This window comes from Penicillium crustosum (assembly GCF_028827405.1).
Source record: "Penicillium crustosum strain IBT 35664 chromosome Unknown utg000005l_segment0_segment0, whole genome shotgun sequence".
Taxonomy (NCBI): Eukaryota; Fungi; Ascomycota; class Eurotiomycetes; order Eurotiales; family Aspergillaceae; genus Penicillium; species Penicillium crustosum.
The window spans coordinates 1,757,456-1,774,983 of record NW_026623126.1 but is presented as its reverse complement, the minus strand read 5'-3'; the positions used below and the strand labels follow the sequence as shown (position 1 = coordinate 1,774,983).

The following is a 17,528-nucleotide window of genomic DNA, read 5'->3' as shown; positions in this document are numbered from 1 at the left end:
ATGCTGAATGGTCGCATAAAACACCCAGCCAATCATAGCCTTTATAGCCGACCACGTCTGTCCAATAGAAATGGATGTCGATCTCAATATGGGTTTTATATCCATTGCACCCATGGATTGCTATCATAACCTGAAAATAAGCATCAATTCACTACATCCATGGATACCCCATATAATATAGTTCATTCTAAGGGATATCTGGCAAAACACTTCTGGTTTCACCTCTTTTTTGAGTTGTGGTACCACCCAGCCATTACATATGCCTGACCTCTCGTTCTTCTTGGATCTGAGCTACGATCCCTCGGTCTCAGCTAGCATCGTGTTCGTTTTGTTGCAGACCCCAGGGCCATTGATCTATCTATCGGGAATCAAGGTGCATGCCGTAGATGAAACAATATATCACAGTTTTGACCCGTTGATATTACCACGTGACCAATGCCTAAATCAAGTGTCGATAGGCGGCCCTTGAATACCAAGTTAGATGCGACGGGCTCGCTCAACTCTCAGGGTCATGGCTACTGTTAAAGACACCACAATTAGATAGAATTATGAAGTATGGAGTATAATAATATTCATATCGCAGGCTGTAGAGCTATGAAAGAAGAAAAAAAAAAAGATTGTATGTGCTAGAGAGAGATCATGTGACCAGGGAGCCTAAACAGCTATCAGCCTTATAATTCGCTGTAACGGGCTAGGTACCAGGCTACCCGTGGGCCCCTGTGCTCATCATTACTACGATGTACGCGTCTTTACAGCTTCCCAAGGTCGTGCCATGTCGTTATCTTTATCCAGTACCTTGTGCAGCATCGAAACACGCTTCTTATCGACCAACCCACTTCTCTATCCAACTTATTATCGCAAGATATCCCGCACATGTGATTGTGAACCTCATTCGCCAACATAATTCTTGCTCAATCCGAAATGCAGTGATAATGAAGACAAATTAACGCGTCGTACGCTGAGCGTCGGTAAGAAAATATGCCCAGGATGCATCCATGGATATATTGAAGCCCATTGGTTATTCATGATCGATGACATCATATGCTATATTACACAGATTCGGCTGGAAGCCACTCCTGTAGCCATGGCAAATAAGAGAAAATATAACAGAAGTAATGAATGTATTTCAAAATTCCCGACGCAGTGCATTTACTTTTACTTTGTATTGTCAATGGACAGCTGTGCCAACTCACCAAGTAGAAGCTGTCAACGCCAAGACCGGGATTCCGCTGAGATGGACAACCAGCAACCCCTGGCCAGGCCCAATCTAATATAGGCATAATAGTGTGGGGAAATAATAGCAGTCTTTGTGTGCGCATTGGACAAACTAGATTATATAGATTATACAGATCAATGATAGGTGTCGATCTCTTGTATCATCGTCATAGCCCCATTTCCCAGGTCAATGACGTAGCTCTGGGGAAAGCTTCCATCATCCCGCCGATCTTGAAATTTCCTGTGTTTCTCTACAATTCTTAAATTCTCTTCACTCAATTTCTCTATTCTCGTGGTGATGCTGAGAAGGTGTACTCGTCTTTCACAACGTTGTACAGTCAGAACAAATTAACCTCATAAAGAAGAAAGCCAAACAACAATTCATTTGCTTTACTCCACCGACCTCCAAGATGGCCACAGGTCAGCAGCCCAAGTCTCCCCAGAGCCGTCGGGTTGGGGAGCATTGGAGTGGTGCCAATCCTATTCCAACCATTAGTCACTTTATGGAACATGTCGATGCCGAGAAGAAGGAACGTGATCGCAGGATAGATGAAGAACAAAGAGCCAAGAAAGAAAGCGCTGCACGTGCGAAAGCGCAAGAGGCCTCGGGTGCACCACAAGAGCAAGCAGGCCAAAAGGATCAAAAAGATGGAGATGCTGTCGCTCATAAGCCACGCGAAGTCTCCCAAGCCAAGATGCGCACCGTGACTGACCCGACTACGGGCAAGGACATCGGTGTTGAAGACCAAGACGAGACATCTATGGATGCTGTAAAGAATCCAATGGTATGTGGGATGGTCTCGAAAAAATTATGAATGGAGTCTAATCCATTCGCAGTTGACGGTCCCGAATGCAAATCTCGGAAAATCCACAGTGAGCTGTCTATATAGAATACCGTCCATCGGAGTATATTACTGACATATCCCAGGATGTTCAAACAAGTGCCGACCAAGATCTTGCAGAATATAAAGAAAAACAAGACATTACCGCACCCCCGATCCCATTGCCGAAGGCACAACCTCTGATGTTCCTATTCGAGGAGAGAAGACGAATGTTCTGTTCCATCCTACGCCCACTGTCTCGTATCAGCCCATGTTTGATTCATTGCAAAAGCGCGCAACGGCCCTTTGCATTGGGATACCTATTGCCATAATCATACTAGGACGGATGTGTGGAGGATCTCTTTGGGGCCTTATTCCCTTGGCCGCATGCGTTACGAGTGGAGTATGGTTGTGGATGCAGGAAGTTATTCGCAGTGGTCGAGCGATGGAATGGAGCAGTGAGCAGCTCCGTGGTCAGATGGTAAGTTTTCTAATGTATGATCTTGTTTATGGGTAGACATACTAACAGTTCAAAAGGCCACTGCCAATCTCCTTCCTGAATCCGTCGAGTGGATGAACAGTTTCCTCGCCGTTGTGTGGGGACTCGTTAACCCAGAGATGTTGACACCCGTGGCCGACACAATCGAAGATATTATGCAAGTCTCTGCACCCAAGGTTGTAGAGAATGTTCGCATCGCAGAAATCGACCAGGGTAGCAACCCACTCCGAATTCTAAGCATGAGAGCTCTTCCCGACGATCATGTGCAGGGCCTGAAAGACAACATCCACGAGGAAAACCGAAAGAACAAGGACCCGCAGGAAGCCGCCGCTGCTGAAGAAGGAGGAAGTTATTACAACATGGAAGCCTCCTTTGCCTATCACGCAAGCCCAACTGGTCAGAGTGCCTCGTCAAAAGCACGCAATATGCACATGCAACTGGTCTTCTATCTGGGCATTCGAGGCTTGTTTGGTGTGCCATTTCCCGTGTTCGTGGAGCTGATTGAACTTGTCGGTACTGTCCGCATGCGCTTCCAAATGATGCCCGAAGCACCCTTTATGAAGGATGTGACGTTCACTTTGGTCGGCATCCCCCACGTCAGGGCTGGCTGCATGCCAATGTTTCGAACGGGAGTGAATGTTCTCAACTTACCCTTGATTTCCAACTTTGTCAACTCCGCCATTAGCACCGCGTGTGGGATGTTCGCAGCCCCCAAGTCAATGACCATGGATCTTGGCATGATGTTGACAGGAGATGACATCCACAAAGATACTTTGGCTTTGGGTGTGATGTGGATTCGCATTCACCGTGCTGTCGGCTTGAGTAAACAGGATACTCGCGGCAGCGAGGGTGGTGGCAGTGATCCATACATCAACCTGTCCTTCTCGAAGTACGGCAAGCCCATGTATTGTACACGTGTGATTACGGATGACCTCAACCCTATCTGGGAAGAGACTGCCGCCCTTCTTGTGACGCCAGAATTGATCAAGGCCGACGAAAACCTGAGCATTGAGCTCTGGGACTCTGACCGCAACACCGCGGATGATATTGTCGGCAAGGTCGAGCTACCTATCCGTGAGATGCTTCAGCATCCCAGTAAGATGTATCCCCAGGTGTCAAAGCTTCAGGGTATGAATGAGGGCAGTGAAATGCCTGGTCAGCTGCATTGGGAAGTTGGATACTTTGGGAAACCAAAACTTCGCCCTGAGCTGCGTACTGATGGCAAGAAGAAAGACCTTCCCGAAAACCTGAAAGGCGATCCGAATTTCGAAGATGAAAAGGGGGCCATCAACAACGAAGAAGAGGACGCCGTTATGCATACACCACCTGATCCAATCTGGCCTAGCGGTATTGTGCACATTGTTGTGCACCAGATCGTCAACCTTCAGCTTGCCAATATCAAGGGTAGTGATGGGAACCGCAAGGGCAAGGAGTATGAGCCGGCGAAACCATATGGTGAGAACACAGAGGAGGAGGGTGAAGATCTCCCAACCAGTTACTGCAAGGTTTTGTTGAACGATCAACTGGTACGTATCTGTAGTATCATACTCTCACCTGCAGATCCTAGATACTAACATAATGTTTCAGATCTATCGCACTCGCGCAAAGGCTGTGAGCTCCAAGCCTATCTTCAACGCAGGAACTGAACGATTTGTTCGCGACTGGCGCTCAGCCGTTGTGACCATCACCGTCCGAGACCAGCGCTATCGCGAGCATGATCCCATCCTTGGTGTGGTCCCGCTCAAGCTGTCCGATATCTTGCAAACTAGCTCCCAAGTGACCCGCTGGTATCCCCTCGATGGTGGCATTGGATTTGGACGCATACGCATTTCTCTTTTGTTCCGCCATGTAGAGACCAAGTTGCCACTTACAATGCTTGGCTGGGATGTTGGCACCTTTGAATTTGCTGGACAAACTATCATCGCGAAGGACTACGGTCGAAACACTAAGATCAAGCTACGCACCGGTGGCAGCGTTGGCAAACTCTCCCGACACATATGCCACATGCAAGGCAATGACGCGGTGTTCGATACCTCCGATGAGACTTTCCGCGATACACTACGCATGCCCGTGAAGCACCGATACCGCTCCCCAATTGTTTTCGAGTTCCACAACCAGGGCAAGCGAAGCGCAGCAGCATACGCTGTTTTGTGGCTTCAACATCTTGTCGATAACGAGGAAACAGACATCGACCTTCCCATCTGGACGACCAAGATGGGTGCTCGCTTGACACAAAATTACGTCACAGAGCAGAACTGGAAGGCCAAGGAAACACCTGGACTTGAGGACTTGACAGAGGTGGGACGTCTGCAGTTCCGCTGCAAGTTCTCGCCGGGCATTGACGAATCGCACGAGCGTTTCGTCGTTGACAATGACTCCCGCGAGACCTTCGAGACCTGGGAAGCGTGTCTTTCGCAGGGTGTGCGTTCCCGCACCGTGAACATCGAGGTTCCCCCAGAAGTACAGGAAAAGCACGAGCAGTCCTTGATCGATGGACGGGATATCTTGAAGCAAGCCTCGCCCGCTGAGCGTCAACGATGGATTGACCACGACGGCCAAGATTGGAGTGGTGCGTTCGGTCAAGACCCGCGTGCCTTCACTGATTCCATCGGACGCAAGGTCGCCGAGCCTGGCCGAGACCAACCTCATCATGACCCATACACCCCTCCTCCACTCAAGGATCAAGCTTCTTCCCATCGAGCTAGTTATCAAGGTGGAGAGAACGAGGATGACGACACCTCGGATTCAGATGACGAGCTCGAGTCTTTGAGTAAGGGTCCCTCGACTATTAGTGGCAGCGGTGGAGCTAGTTCGTCTTTGGCACAAAGCAATATGAGTGCCAGTCAGGTAAACAGGGCGAATAAACACAGTGAGCAGCGTCAGCAGCGTGGTCTCATGCAGTGGAAGCCTGCGCGGAATGCTGCTTTCGCCAAAAATGAGGCCAAATTTGCGCTCCAGAAGATGAAGAAGAAGATCGGAGTGGGTGGTCTTACTGGTCGTGAGCCAGATGTTGAGACGGAGACTTGACGATGTACGAATGATTTCTATCTGGTATCGGCGTTTTGTATTTTGCATTTGCATCAATCGACTGTATACAATAAATATCTGTTATTTCCCATTTAACCTCAATATTGATCCTATGGACAGGGGCCTTATATCCCGTCGGACTACTACGAAGATCTTGACTGGGCCCCAAAAATCGTAAGAATATTGAGGTATATCGCCAATTCAATCGAGCAGGACAGGATTCTTTGTAGGATATTTTGGGAGCCAAAAAAACAGGTTATGGTATGTATTGTGACCTGGAAACAACCGGTGAGATACGCTATTGTAAACAAGAATATTCTAAGACCCTGCCTGGTAAAGGTGGGAAACGACTAAGAATTGGAGTTGTGAATTTCGCATTTTGACGGCCACTCGCTGTTTTGTTTTGCGGTGCCTGATGAGATTGGGAAAAGTGCATACAATATGTATACATCGAAAGGATCCATGGGATATAATGCAATAGAAGATAAGATGTTAAAACCATAGCCATGGAGAGAAAAAAAAAAAAAGAGCGCATATGCGCCGAAGAGCCACCGGATAAACCCAAACAACACCTCTATACAACATGATTCGTGAGTAAATTATATGCATCGCCATAATTATGCAAGAAAAAGAAAGAAACGGTGGGAAAGAAACCCCCTAAAAAGGGACATCAACCATGAAAGCATGAACGTTGCAAATAATTAATGATCGGGCGCAAAGTCGGTGGATACTCGGAGAGACTCAGATCCCGAATTAGCCTGTGCCGCATGCAACAATGAGACATTCTCGGATCCACTGTTCGAGGCCTTATCGACAGGCCCAAGATCGACAGGCCCAAGAGTCCATTTCCATTCCCTCCGACGTTTAGCCCGACCCTGCCGAGGAGTCTGCGGCGTGGAGGATCCATCAGCCTCAAAGCCATCTAGCAGAGCCACCGCGCGAACCTGTCGCTCTACCTGCACCGTGCGGCGTTTTTTGCGTTCCGTTTTTGAGAGCGAGGAGCTGCGCACGCCTTCATCGGCACTGGTATCATCGGAGGTACTTGTCTCTGATAACGAGGGGCTGGAATCGGAATTCTCTTTTTCGCCTTCGATGTTCTGGAAGGGGGCGGGGCGTGTCTCAGGTGGGGATTGGGCGTTGGTGTCTGCCTCGGCCTGCACTGCCTCCTCCGTCACGAGGTCGAGATGTTGCGCCGTGTAGCGTTCTGTGCGGATCTCTTCTTCCAGTGGGTACCGATAGCTGACTTGTTTCTTTGCTGGGAAAAAGACGCGACGGGAGCCTGCGCCGTTGGGACCATTGCCGCCCGCTGAGATGGAGCCTGATCGTCGGCGCGTTGAGGGTTCTAGCGGGGAGTTCCGTAGAATGCTGCGCACTCCGATGGGGAGTTGGTAGGGGCTTCGGTGGTTGAAGTGATTATTGTTCGGGTGGAGGATGAAGGGGGAGGTTGGTTTGTTGTAGCGGGTGGATTTAGTGGGGGAAGTTGCAGATGATGGGGATGGGACTTCGTAGGCATTCTTGAAGGTATTTCGAATAGTGGGGGAAGAAGTTGGTGCTGCTGCGAAGGAAAAGGATAGGCCAGTAGTCGAAGTGCCAAATGTGCGAGGAAGAGCGGTGGTTTGGAGGGTGAGTTTTGGTCGGGAGGTTATTGTCGTTGTGGCATCTGGCGATAGACACGACATGGTGGAAATGTAGAGAGGAATTAAAAGGATCAAATGTGTATCATCAAAGAGAAAGAAAAAAAATGCGGAATGTGTTTGGCGGGGTACTAAGAATAGAGGAGGTTGGCGCTTGGATGTGATGAAAGTGATAAAAGTGATGAAAGATGCATGTCACAAGGGGAGATTAAAGACTTAAAGATTTAACTTTGACACATTCTAGTGTATACCCCATAGAGTATAATAAAATAAGATAATAATATAATATTTGAATCATATACTCCGAAGGACTCCGTTAAAACAAGTCGAAGAGTCAGAGATTTTCATTCCAGACTCAAGTGGATGCGTAAAACTATCGACGCCACCATCCACACTATTTTTCAACTGTGTTTTTTTTTCTAATTTAATCTACACGAGTACGAATTATGGGGTACGAAGGACACGGAGAGCACGGAATTAAGAGTAACATAGTTCATCTAGAACAATTTTAATCTATTTCTTAAAAATCATAGTCAAAAGAAAAAAAAATTTCATCTATAAAAAGAACAGGGCCCGTGGGTCTCTGATCTACATCTATACGGGTACGTACTTTGGTGGCAAAGACTAAAAATGTGTATGGAGAGAAATCTCTGTTGAATTTCATTTTGAACTATATCCTATTATTCCTTTGTCTACAATATAGGTACTTGATCTATACATATGGTGTCCCTAAGATCAAAACCCGATCTAAACCCTTGTCACTGGGTATATATCACATGTGATGGCCGCAAACATCAAAGAGGGTCTTCTAGGCTATAATTGGTAGAAAATAGATGAAACTGCGCCGAATTCACTGCTTATAACTATTCATCTTATTTTCGGGGGTGGCAGTGTGACATCAACCCCACCTGATGGTGTCGGCGATCTTTTTAGGTGGCATTATTCAATTTCGTGAAGGGCATGCCGGAGGAAAGCTTGACCGATCGACTAGGGTAAGGCAGCACCGGGTCTCTCTTTGGGTGGATATGTCTAAAGGAGAGAGAATGCAGCCTTGGAAGATATAATTGTTTAAGAACCAATCAACTTTAAAATAACCCACAGCTGCCTGTAGGTGTCTGTAGCCTGATATGCTTGATATTGAACGAGTATATACTCCACGCAGGCAGCAAGGCAACAAGGCTAATAATACTAAGCCACCGACGCCACACACACACACACACACACACACACACACCAGCCACAAATATGGGTTCTTTGGAAGTTGCCTTGGGTTTCTGTTTTCAGCTGTTTTCAGCTTCGGGGTCTTTACCAGGCAGAAAATCAACTTTGCAGGTCGCATGGTCACAGCTGAATCAGCTCAAGGCTCATGACTCCACTAGTGCGGAACGACAGTCGTATCATCCTCCACTTGGTAACCCTCCCCACTCTTAGGTACCATCCTTTGACGACTAACCATACCCAGGATTATGACTGTTTCTATGCCTCTGTTTTTGAAGTTGAGCAACCTGAATTGAGGTCACTTCCCTTGGCAGTTCAGCAAAAGCAGATCGTGGTGACATGTAACTACGAAGCCCGACGGCGAGGTCTGCATAAGCTACAGCTCATCAAAGATGCCAAACGCATCTGTCCCGATGTGGTAATAGTTCTGGGTGAAGACTTGACAAAGTTCCGAAATGCATCCAAGGAGCTTTATTTGCTGGCTCGCTCCATTGTCTGGGGGGCCGTGTCGAAAAACTCGGCTTTGACGAGCTCTTTCTCGACGTTACGGAAATGATTGACTACAATATTGGCGTATTGAATCAAAATGACTTGACGAATTCGTATTTCCATCTTGATCGGAAGGATCCGACCGTTGGGTTTTCTTACGACGCCACTCGCTTTCAGGGGTCGACCTTCCCTGCAATGGAGGAAACCAGCGTCGCTCCGACTGATCCGTCTTCGTTGGAAATGAGGTTGCTCGTTGCCTCCCATTTACAAGGTCATATACGGAGTAAGCTGGTGCATCAGATAGGCTTCACGGCTACGGGCGGGATCTCAACCTCCAAACTATTGGCAAAATTGGTAGGGAACGTTCACAAGCCCAACGGCCAAACGACTCTTCTGCCGCCATATACGGCAACAGAAGATAATACTAGCAACGTGTCGAAGTTCTTGGATGATCACGAGATCCGGAAGATTCCTGGAATTGGTTCTCGCATTGCCCAGAAACTAAAATCCCATGTCACAGGGCAAGAGAGCGTCGACGAGAAGGTCACTGTCAAGGATGTTCGACAGTCCCCTGGCATGGGCCCACCTTTACTGGACAGAATCCTCGGCGGGCCAGGCTCAGTGAAGGGCATCGGGATGCGCATGTGGAGCATTCTCCATGGTGTAGATAATTCCGAGGTGCTGGAGGGTCGCGATGTGCCCACTCAGATCAGCATCGAGGATTCTTACGGGCGGTTAGATACGCTCGAGGGTGTACGACGAGAGCTAGTAGTGCTGTCGCGAAGTCTGATCCGTCGCGTAAGAACCGACCTACTTGATATGAGTGATGACACTGCTCCCCAAGGGAGATGGCGTGCTCATCCTCGCACTCTGCGGTTATCGACCCGGCCAAGACCTCCGCCAGACTTGGGGACGGGGCGTGCGCACAGTTACAATCGCATCTCGCGGTCAGCGCCCCTGCCACCCTTTATTTTCAACTTGGATGAGAATATCGATGCACTGGCCGAGCGACTGGTCCGAGAATGTGTTTTGTCCATGTTCCGCAAATTACATCCTGAAAAGTCTGGGTGGAACCTCAGTTTGTTGAACGTCGCAGTTACCAATATGGTGGAGACCGCGGGGGATCAGAAACAAAACAGTGGACGAGATATCGGGAAGATGTTTCGACAGCAGGAGACAGTACTTAAGGATTGGACTGTGCAGGAACCCGAGTCATCATCTGATGTGCCGCGGTTGTCCGGCGGTTCCCCTGAGATCCAGTCCCAGTCAGATGATGGCTGGGACGATGATGAACCCTTGGGGAGTGTGGATTGTCCTATATGCGGGGTTTCAATCCCATATTTTGCGCAGTTGGCACATCAGATATATCATTCCGAGAAATAGACATGGATCTATTATTCGGCAGCCTTAAATGCCAAGCGTGGGGGGGTCCTTGATAGGTTCGAAGCGGTTGGAAGCGCCTGGTCCTGAGCCACTTACGTGTTCTATGTACAGAGTACATATTATGAATCAAGGGAAACCAAAGACCCTGACGATCAACTTATTTCCCAGTCTACGTACTCCGTATGTTATACAGATTTATGCAATTTTAACATGTATTTAGATAGATATGCCAACGGTGCATCGCCCATGGATCCTCGTCTATGCCAAGCGTGGAATAGACAATATAATTGGATGCTACAATAAAAATAGGTCGTCTCTCCACTAAAGAATCCCCAGTAAACCAATATCATCCAATTGCTCTATATTAAAATGCATAAACTGGAAATTGTTTCAGTCCACTTTCTTTTTGCCAAGCCCTCTGGTTTGGGGATTCCTAAGCCCTTGGCATTGAAGCCCTGTACGGCTGAGCCCGGATTATCTGATCCCTCTGACCTCTTTCCCTTTCATCACTTTCTTGATTGAATTGTCTTGTGTTTCCTTTCTAGTCCTTCGTTGATTCTCTCGTTTATTTTAATTTCCCACTCTACTTGAACCCCTTCCCTAAACCCTAGGTGGACCCTGAAATTTCCCTTGCCACTCAGGGCCCTGGAAACTCTATTCCCTCCCAAAGACCGGGGAAAGGACCCTGAGATCGAGATATTACCATGAGGTTTTCTACTATTTTGCCCTTAATCGGTGCATTTTCATCGCTCTTTCAACAATCACAAGGTAAATATCCAAATATCCACTTACATTCAGCGGTGCCCAGCCACCCCCCCGTTGCCTAGCCCCGTTGTCTAGTCCCGTTGCCTAGCCGCTGACAATCTCCAGCACGATCACAAGCCTCAGAGGCCATTCGACGGGTGACGCCTGTCGACAATGCCATCATTCGTACTCCTTCACATCGAATAGACCACCTGTCACATTTTGATATCACATTCGCCTTACACCAAGATGACAAGCGCATAAAGCTAGAACTCGAGCCTAATCATGATATTTTGGCCGAGGACGCTTACGTGCAATACATCGGCGCCGATGGCACCATAAAACGTGCCGAACCGATCAAACGACACGAACACAAAGTCTTCCAAGGTCGCGCCCTGGTAGGATCCGGAAAGGGGAGATGGACGCCCGTGGGCTGGGCCAGAATCACCGTCAAAAGGGATGGCCTAGAGCCTCTCTTTGAGGGTGCTTTCAGTGTCAACAATGACAAGCACCACATTGAGTTGCAGTCGACCTATCTCGACAAGAAGCGCCCGATCGATGCCGACGTCGAACCCAGAGATGGGGAATCTATGATTATCTACCGTGACTCCGATATGTTCCACTATAAACACTCAGAGCTCAAGCGATCGCTTCCCGTATCCGAAGGCTGCGGTGCGGATCAACTTGGATACAATACTGATCTGTCCAACTCGATTTTCGGATATGACATGGACGAAACAGATGGTCAGTGGGGTGTTACCTCGTTGAACTCGATGTTCGGATTGGGAAAGCGACAGTCTTCGTCTGATGTTGGCGGTGTCTCGGGCAACACTGGCGGTGTGAATCTGAAAACGACCATCGGCGATACCAGTGGATGTCCTAATACAAAGAAAGTCGCGTTGATCGGAATTGCAACGGATTGTGAATTCACCGAATCGTTCATGGCTACCAACTCCACCCCCGAAAAGGCCGCCAGGGACTGGGTTATCAACGTCGTAAACACAGCTTCAAGTCTCTATGAAGAATCTTTCAATGTGTCCATTGGTTTGCGCAATCTTACAATTTCCGAAACAGGCTGCTCCAGCACGGGCTCCTCTGCTACCCCATGGAACGTGGATTGCAATGGGGGAAATGTCACCTGGCGTCTGAATGAATTCTCCAAGTGGCGCGCATCTCATTCGGATGAAAATGCCTACTGGACCCTGATGACGAACTGCCCAACAAGCAGTGAGGTCGGAGTTTCATGGATGGGTCGTCTATGCTCCTCCGACCTGGTTACCTCCGGAGAGAACTCTGTCACCGGTGCGAACGTCGTAGTTCGCAATTCTGGTTCTTCCTGGCAGGTGTTTGCCCACGAGACTGGTCATACCTTTGGAGCAGTGCACGACTGTGACCAAGACGCCTGCACCAGTAACTTGGATGCCTCTTCTCAATGCTGTCCATTGAGTTCATCGACCTGTAATGCCAATGCCGAATACATTATGAACCCATATGCTAAGAACTCAATGACCAAGTTTTCGGAGTGTACCATCGGCAACATCTGCTCTGCCATTGGCAAAAACAGCATCAAGTCCTCTTGCCTATCGGACAACCGCGGCGTCGTGACCATCAGCGGCAGCCAATGCGGCAACGGCATCGTCGAAGGCGATGAGCAATGCGATTGTGGCGACGAAGAAAGCTGCAGCGACAACTCCTGCTGTGATGCCAAGACCTGCAAATTCAAAGACAGTGCCGTGTGCGACGATGCAAACGATAGCTGCTGCAACAAATGCCAATTCGCCTCCGCCGACACCGTCTGCCGCGCCAGCACCGGCGAATGCGACATCGCCGAGACCTGCAGCGGAACCTCGAGCTCCTGTCCCGACAACAAATACAAAGAAGACGGTGCCAGCTGCGGCGAAAAGAATCAGAAGCTCAGCTGCGCCAGCGGCCAATGCACAAGTCGCGACTACCAGTGTCGCACGGTGATAGGCTCCCTGCTGAACACCAACGACACTTGGGCTTGCGAAAACACAAATAGTCCCTCCTGCAGTCTCGTCTGCGGTGCACCCTCGCTCCAACACTCGATCGGTGTCCAGGAATGTATTGGCATGAACCAGAACTACCTAGACGGTACACCCTGCGACTCGGGCGGTCGCTGCAAGGCAGGTCAATGTGAGGGCTCCTCGGCTCTGGGCTGGATCCGTCAGCATGAGAAGCTGGTTATTGGTATCTGTGTCGGTGTCGGCACATTCATCCTGCTTGCTATCTTCTTCTGTATCTATAGTCGCTGCAAGCGCAGCGCACAGCTGCGGAAGGCCCGCAAGGCTATTCCCCCTGGTACATACCGCCGCTACAATGGGCCCCAACCCAGTGCCCGCCAGCCCATGGACCAGTGGCATGGATACCCCAATGGCGGATATCAGAATATGCCTCCCAATGGCGGATACCAGAATGTGCCTCCTCCCCCTGGCCCCCCGCCACGATACTCATGATCACCCCCTTTGCTTCTGGTTTTATTCTAGTTTATGGGTTCCATTGAACCTGGTCTTGTTTGCATTCGTGCCTCTGGGATTTGCGGAGGCGAATTTGGGTATCGGCGTTATCGTGGATGACTGCGCATGTGGTTACATGTATTATCGGTCCTTATAGTATGCTATCATCCGCGATCTGGGGTTTGGAGCTTTCTTTCTTTTCTTGCGGGTACTGTCTTATTGAATTTTGTATCCATTTTTCGTGAGTAGATACATTTGAAACCCTTTGGGCTATGAATTGATACCGCATCTCCATCTTGCAAGTATACTCTACTCAGCATGTAGATGTAGATATCGTATAGAGGAATGAATATCCATTTGAAGTTGTGATTTTAACCCAAAATAAACACAAGAGACACTTACTCCCAAAACAAGCATGAGTAAAACGACAAAAGAGACACAAGAAAAGTAACTCAAATCCCAACACCAAGGGAAAAAAAAGCCCCCATGCACAACAAACAATCAACCTTCAGTGAAGTTCTAGTCTCCTAGAGAGATCGAACCTATCCATCCCCCCAACAAGGATGACCAAGTGATCCAAGGCTTATTTAGCAACTCATTGCCAACAAATCCCAACAAAAGCCTCCCTCGTAACACCACCAACACCCTCAAGATCAAACTCCTCAATCATAGCCCTAAGTTCCTCCTCCTCAAGCCCAGTCTCTCCCAATTCCCTCGCGACACGTCTCAAATCCTCAAGATCAATAAACCCCTTGGCGCCCTCATCGAACAGCTCGAACGCACGCAGGATCTCGTCGCGCGGGTCCCGCTCGAGAATCTTCAGCGCCGTGACGGCCTGGAACGACGAGAGCGGCATGAGCAGGTTGGACGGGTGTTGCGGGTTTGAGACTGGCCCTTTGTTGGAGGTGAGCGGTTGACCTGGGCCGTGTTGGTTACCGGCGGCTTGTTGTTGTTGTTGCACTTGTGGACGGGGGACGCCGTAGGTCGTTAGAAGTGAGATTAGTTCTTGTTTGCCGAGGGTGAAGCCCAGGGCGCGGAAGGCGACGCGGAGTTCATGGTAGTCTAGGTGGCGGTCGCGGTCTAGGTCGAAGAGGGTGAACTTTTGGAGGGGGGTTTTGGTTAGCTGGTCGGTTTCTGGATGGGGTGGGTTTGGGTTTGGGGTTGTGTTTTTCTTTTCCTTTCACTCGTGGAGGGAAATTGAGAGACAGAGGGAGGGAGGGAGAAGTGGGGTTGCAGGAGGGTATAGTAATTGGGGGAAGGGGATTGTAATGTCATAGATGGATTAGGGTATCCCTTACAGCTTCGTTAATCTCTTCCCTCTGCTCTTCCGTGAGTCTGCTCAGCGGATTCGCGTCCTGCGCTGGACCGTGGGACTGCGCGTTTGTTGCGGGCGTGGGCGCAGACTGTTGCATCTGCTTTTGGGCATCGGGCCCGTTGAAGTCGCCTTGGTTGGCGTTTCCCAGACCGCGATGCCGTGAGAATGATGAGGCGCTGAAGGGCATTGCGTTCGTGTTTACCGAGCGTTCTGGGAGTTTCGTGCCGGCGTAAGAGCGCGACGCGAAGGGTTGGCCAGAGGCCATGGTGAATGGCGTGTTCAGGTTTAATTAGATGGCTGGATCAAGAGTTCTTCGGCATTGATTGGAGAGGGGCTCGTAGCCCATGAGAATGCGTGGAGAGATGGAGGTGTTTGGCGGTGGGAGGATTCTGGAGACGCGCCCAGACACGGGCGGAATGACAACGCCTCGCTGTTTTGGTTTTGTTACAGATATAGACATCATCCCAATTATTACTTTTGGTTACTTTTCGATAATTCAGGATTCAATTTTATTATATTGTACTAGAAGGAAGAGCAAGCGAGCGAACTTCTAGACATAACACTACTGGTTCTAACCTGGTGCTAATCACAAGCAATTAGACGTCTATCCCAATCCATAGAAAAACTTTACTTCCTGTCTAGCAGCTAACGTCATTCTTCAAACGAGTGTTGTATGTTTTCCCCATCGATAACATGCAACAAAAAGAAATAGTGGTGAGCGAATGTTGACGTGGAAGCCTTCAACAATTGTAAAGAGATTGTCGGAAATTGCCACAGAGTGGCATTGCAGCATCAAGTGGCAGTGTAGTATCGAGTGGCAGTGTAGTATCGAGTGGCAGTGTAGTATCGAGTGGCATCGTATCAACAAAACTCGCAGCCATTGGATCCAATGGATTGTCATAGTCGTTACCGAGGATCAACAGATCATTTGAGTCAAAGGGTTCAATTTGATCAGTAAAGGGCATGTCATCAAAGGGAGTATGTTCTTGGGTAATCATCGTATTGTGAAAAGTCGCCGATGATTGCAAGACGCCATCGTGCGGCTCAGCATGATTCACCATATGCCCCGGCCGAGGGAAATGATCAGCCAAGAACGCTTGCATTTGGCAGGCTGGCGGCGAAAAGGGACTGTCTTGCCGGCGAAAAACAGAAGACGACATTTCTTCCGAGTCTGCCAGCCAGAAAGCAATATCCACGTCTGGAGATGGTGGGAGGTTGGGAACTACATCCTCAAGAATCGCCCTACATAAGGATTTGCCTGTAGCGCCGTGTTTAAGGGACACATTGCGCAGGATATCTTCGAGTTTTTCGCGGACACCAGTCAAATAACAGCTAAAGGGGCCAAATATTCTCGCAACAGCTGCGTTCTTTTGAAGATCTTGCAAGCCGCATACAACTCGGTAATATAATGCTGCCGCAATCCAAGCGGGATCGATCCCATTTTCTTTCCGTGACCGGTTTTCCCTGTTGTTCTGCTTGGCCTTTCCGCACAGAGAAATGTATAACCCTGGGCAAAAGTCCTGGGACGTTTGTGCGAGCTTCCGGAAAGAGAGAATCAAAATATAAAATAAGACGAGGCGCCCGGTGGTAGTTTCAAACCAGGACGTACGGATTCGAGCTTCCGCCAAGCCTTGGATGACCATAAACAGCTTCACCATTCCGAGTGCAGTCCAGACGAGTTCGTCGTGCTTGTATAGATCTCCAAATTTGACCAGATCCATGAGGGGGAGGGCACTAGTAACCCCAGTAAGAAAATCATCGACAGGACACTCTGCTTTACTCGATAGTGTGATACTGGGCCCCGTTACTGTCCAATTCCATGCAGTGCAGTTTCCGCCATATGATTTGCGGATATTGACAACCGCTTTGAAGGCACTCATGCGACTGAAGACCTCCTCACTCATACGTTGTAAATTATCTTTCGCCTCTTGGGATGGGAAACTAAGGATAGTAAGAGAGTTTCCCGTAGGCGGCCCAATCAGGCACAGATCTCCCCAACTTCGAAAGCAGATTCGATTACCCTTAGAGGAGCATGGAGGACATGGTGTAGTTGTTCCACACTTCTTCTTGGCCCGATAGCACACCATACATGAGCCACCAGCTCTCTTAAGTGCAGCGGTATCTTCTCTCTGTCGTCGAAGTTCGGCCTGAGTAAGGGGGATTTTTTCGTGGATTTTGTCAGACTTTGCAGGGTCCGCCGGATCCCAAAAGATAAAGCCATCGGGATAAAGCTCTTTGAGAGACGGAGATGGATGTACTGGTCCAGCATATGGCTGGCTTTCACCGTAATCATCTTCGGGCGAAGCAGATGACCAAGAATCATTGGCGCTGGAAGGCCATGTTGAGGGTTGAGATTTCGAGCTTCCGGGAGATAGGGAGCTTTGTAGTTGATCATTTTGTAGTTGATCTTCGAATGTGGAAGGTGTCATGATCGAATGAAAACGAACTGGGCCACCAATAACACCCAGATCCTGGGGTGGACTACCAAGCTCATGCGGCTGGCTGCCTGTTGGGTCATCGTTGAGTTCGTTGACCATTTGAAGTATGTCTGGATCTAGTGGCTGGGTTTCATGTGCCATGACTACCGTCGATGACAGTTGCCACGTCTGTGGCACTGCATGTTCGATATTTGGATCGGAAAAGTAAGGCATGGTTGATGCGGGTGAAGACATAGGAGACTGGATAGTCAGTATCAAGAATTCACGAGAC

The 17,528-nt window shown here is 49.0% G+C and overlaps 7 protein-coding genes across 7 annotated transcripts; 4 read left to right on the top strand and 3 right to left on the bottom strand.

Moving 5' to 3' along the window:
• Positions 1–1,625: 1,625 nt before the first annotated feature.
• Positions 1,626–5,562, top strand: N7487_011363 (C2 domain protein; the record flags this gene model as incomplete). The annotated part of the gene is made up of 6 exons (XM_056879093.1): positions 1,626–2,000; positions 2,053–2,088; positions 2,144–2,297; positions 2,378–2,517; positions 2,574–4,061; positions 4,123–5,562. 6 exons carry the CDS (start codon positions 1,626–1,628, stop codon positions 5,560–5,562), a joined length of 3,633 nt encoding a protein of 1,210 aa, XP_056724412.1.
• Positions 5,563–6,263: 701 nt separating this feature from the next.
• On the bottom strand, positions 6,264–7,241 carry N7487_011362 (uncharacterized protein; the record flags this gene model as incomplete). The annotated part of the gene is made up of 1 exon (XM_056879092.1): positions 6,264–7,241. One exon carries the CDS (start codon positions 7,239–7,241, stop codon positions 6,264–6,266), a length of 978 nt encoding a protein of 325 aa, XP_056724411.1.
• Positions 7,242–8,562: 1,321 nt separating this feature from the next.
• N7487_011361 (uncharacterized protein) lies at positions 8,563–8,970 on the top strand (the record flags this gene model as incomplete). The annotated part of the gene is made up of 2 exons (XM_056879091.1): positions 8,563–8,607; positions 8,659–8,970. 2 exons carry the CDS (start codon positions 8,563–8,565, stop codon positions 8,968–8,970), a joined length of 357 nt encoding a protein of 118 aa, XP_056724410.1.
• A 128-nt stretch (positions 8,971–9,098) lies between these two features.
• N7487_011360 (putative DNA polymerase iota) lies at positions 9,099–10,286 on the top strand (the record flags this gene model as incomplete). Its single annotated transcript, XM_056879090.1, has 1 exon — positions 9,099–10,286. One exon carries the CDS (start codon positions 9,099–9,101, stop codon positions 10,284–10,286), a length of 1,188 nt encoding a protein of 395 aa, XP_056724409.1.
• A 704-nt stretch (positions 10,287–10,990) lies between these two features.
• Positions 10,991–13,504, top strand: admB (uncharacterized protein; the record flags this gene model as incomplete). The annotated part of the gene is made up of 2 exons (XM_056879089.1): positions 10,991–11,054; positions 11,157–13,504. The coding sequence occupies 2 exons, from the start codon at positions 10,991–10,993 to the stop codon at positions 13,502–13,504; spliced, it is 2,412 nt and encodes an 803-aa protein (XP_056724408.1).
• Positions 13,505–14,099: 595 nt separating this feature from the next.
• cdc31 (putative cell division control protein Cdc31) lies at positions 14,100–15,222 on the bottom strand (the record flags this gene model as incomplete). The annotated part of the gene is made up of 2 exons (XM_056879088.1): positions 14,803–15,222; positions 14,100–14,603 (listed from the first exon to the last, which is right to left on the bottom strand). The coding sequence occupies exons 1-2, from the start codon at positions 15,082–15,084 to the stop codon at positions 14,100–14,102; spliced, it is 786 nt and encodes a 261-aa protein (XP_056724407.1). The 5' UTR covers positions 15,085–15,222.
• Positions 15,223–15,559: 337 nt separating this feature from the next.
• Positions 15,560–17,470, bottom strand: N7487_011357 (uncharacterized protein; the record flags this gene model as incomplete). The annotated part of the gene is made up of 1 exon (XM_056879087.1): positions 15,560–17,470. One exon carries the CDS (start codon positions 17,468–17,470, stop codon positions 15,560–15,562), a length of 1,911 nt encoding a protein of 636 aa, XP_056724406.1.
• Positions 17,471–17,528: the final 58 nt, after the last annotated feature.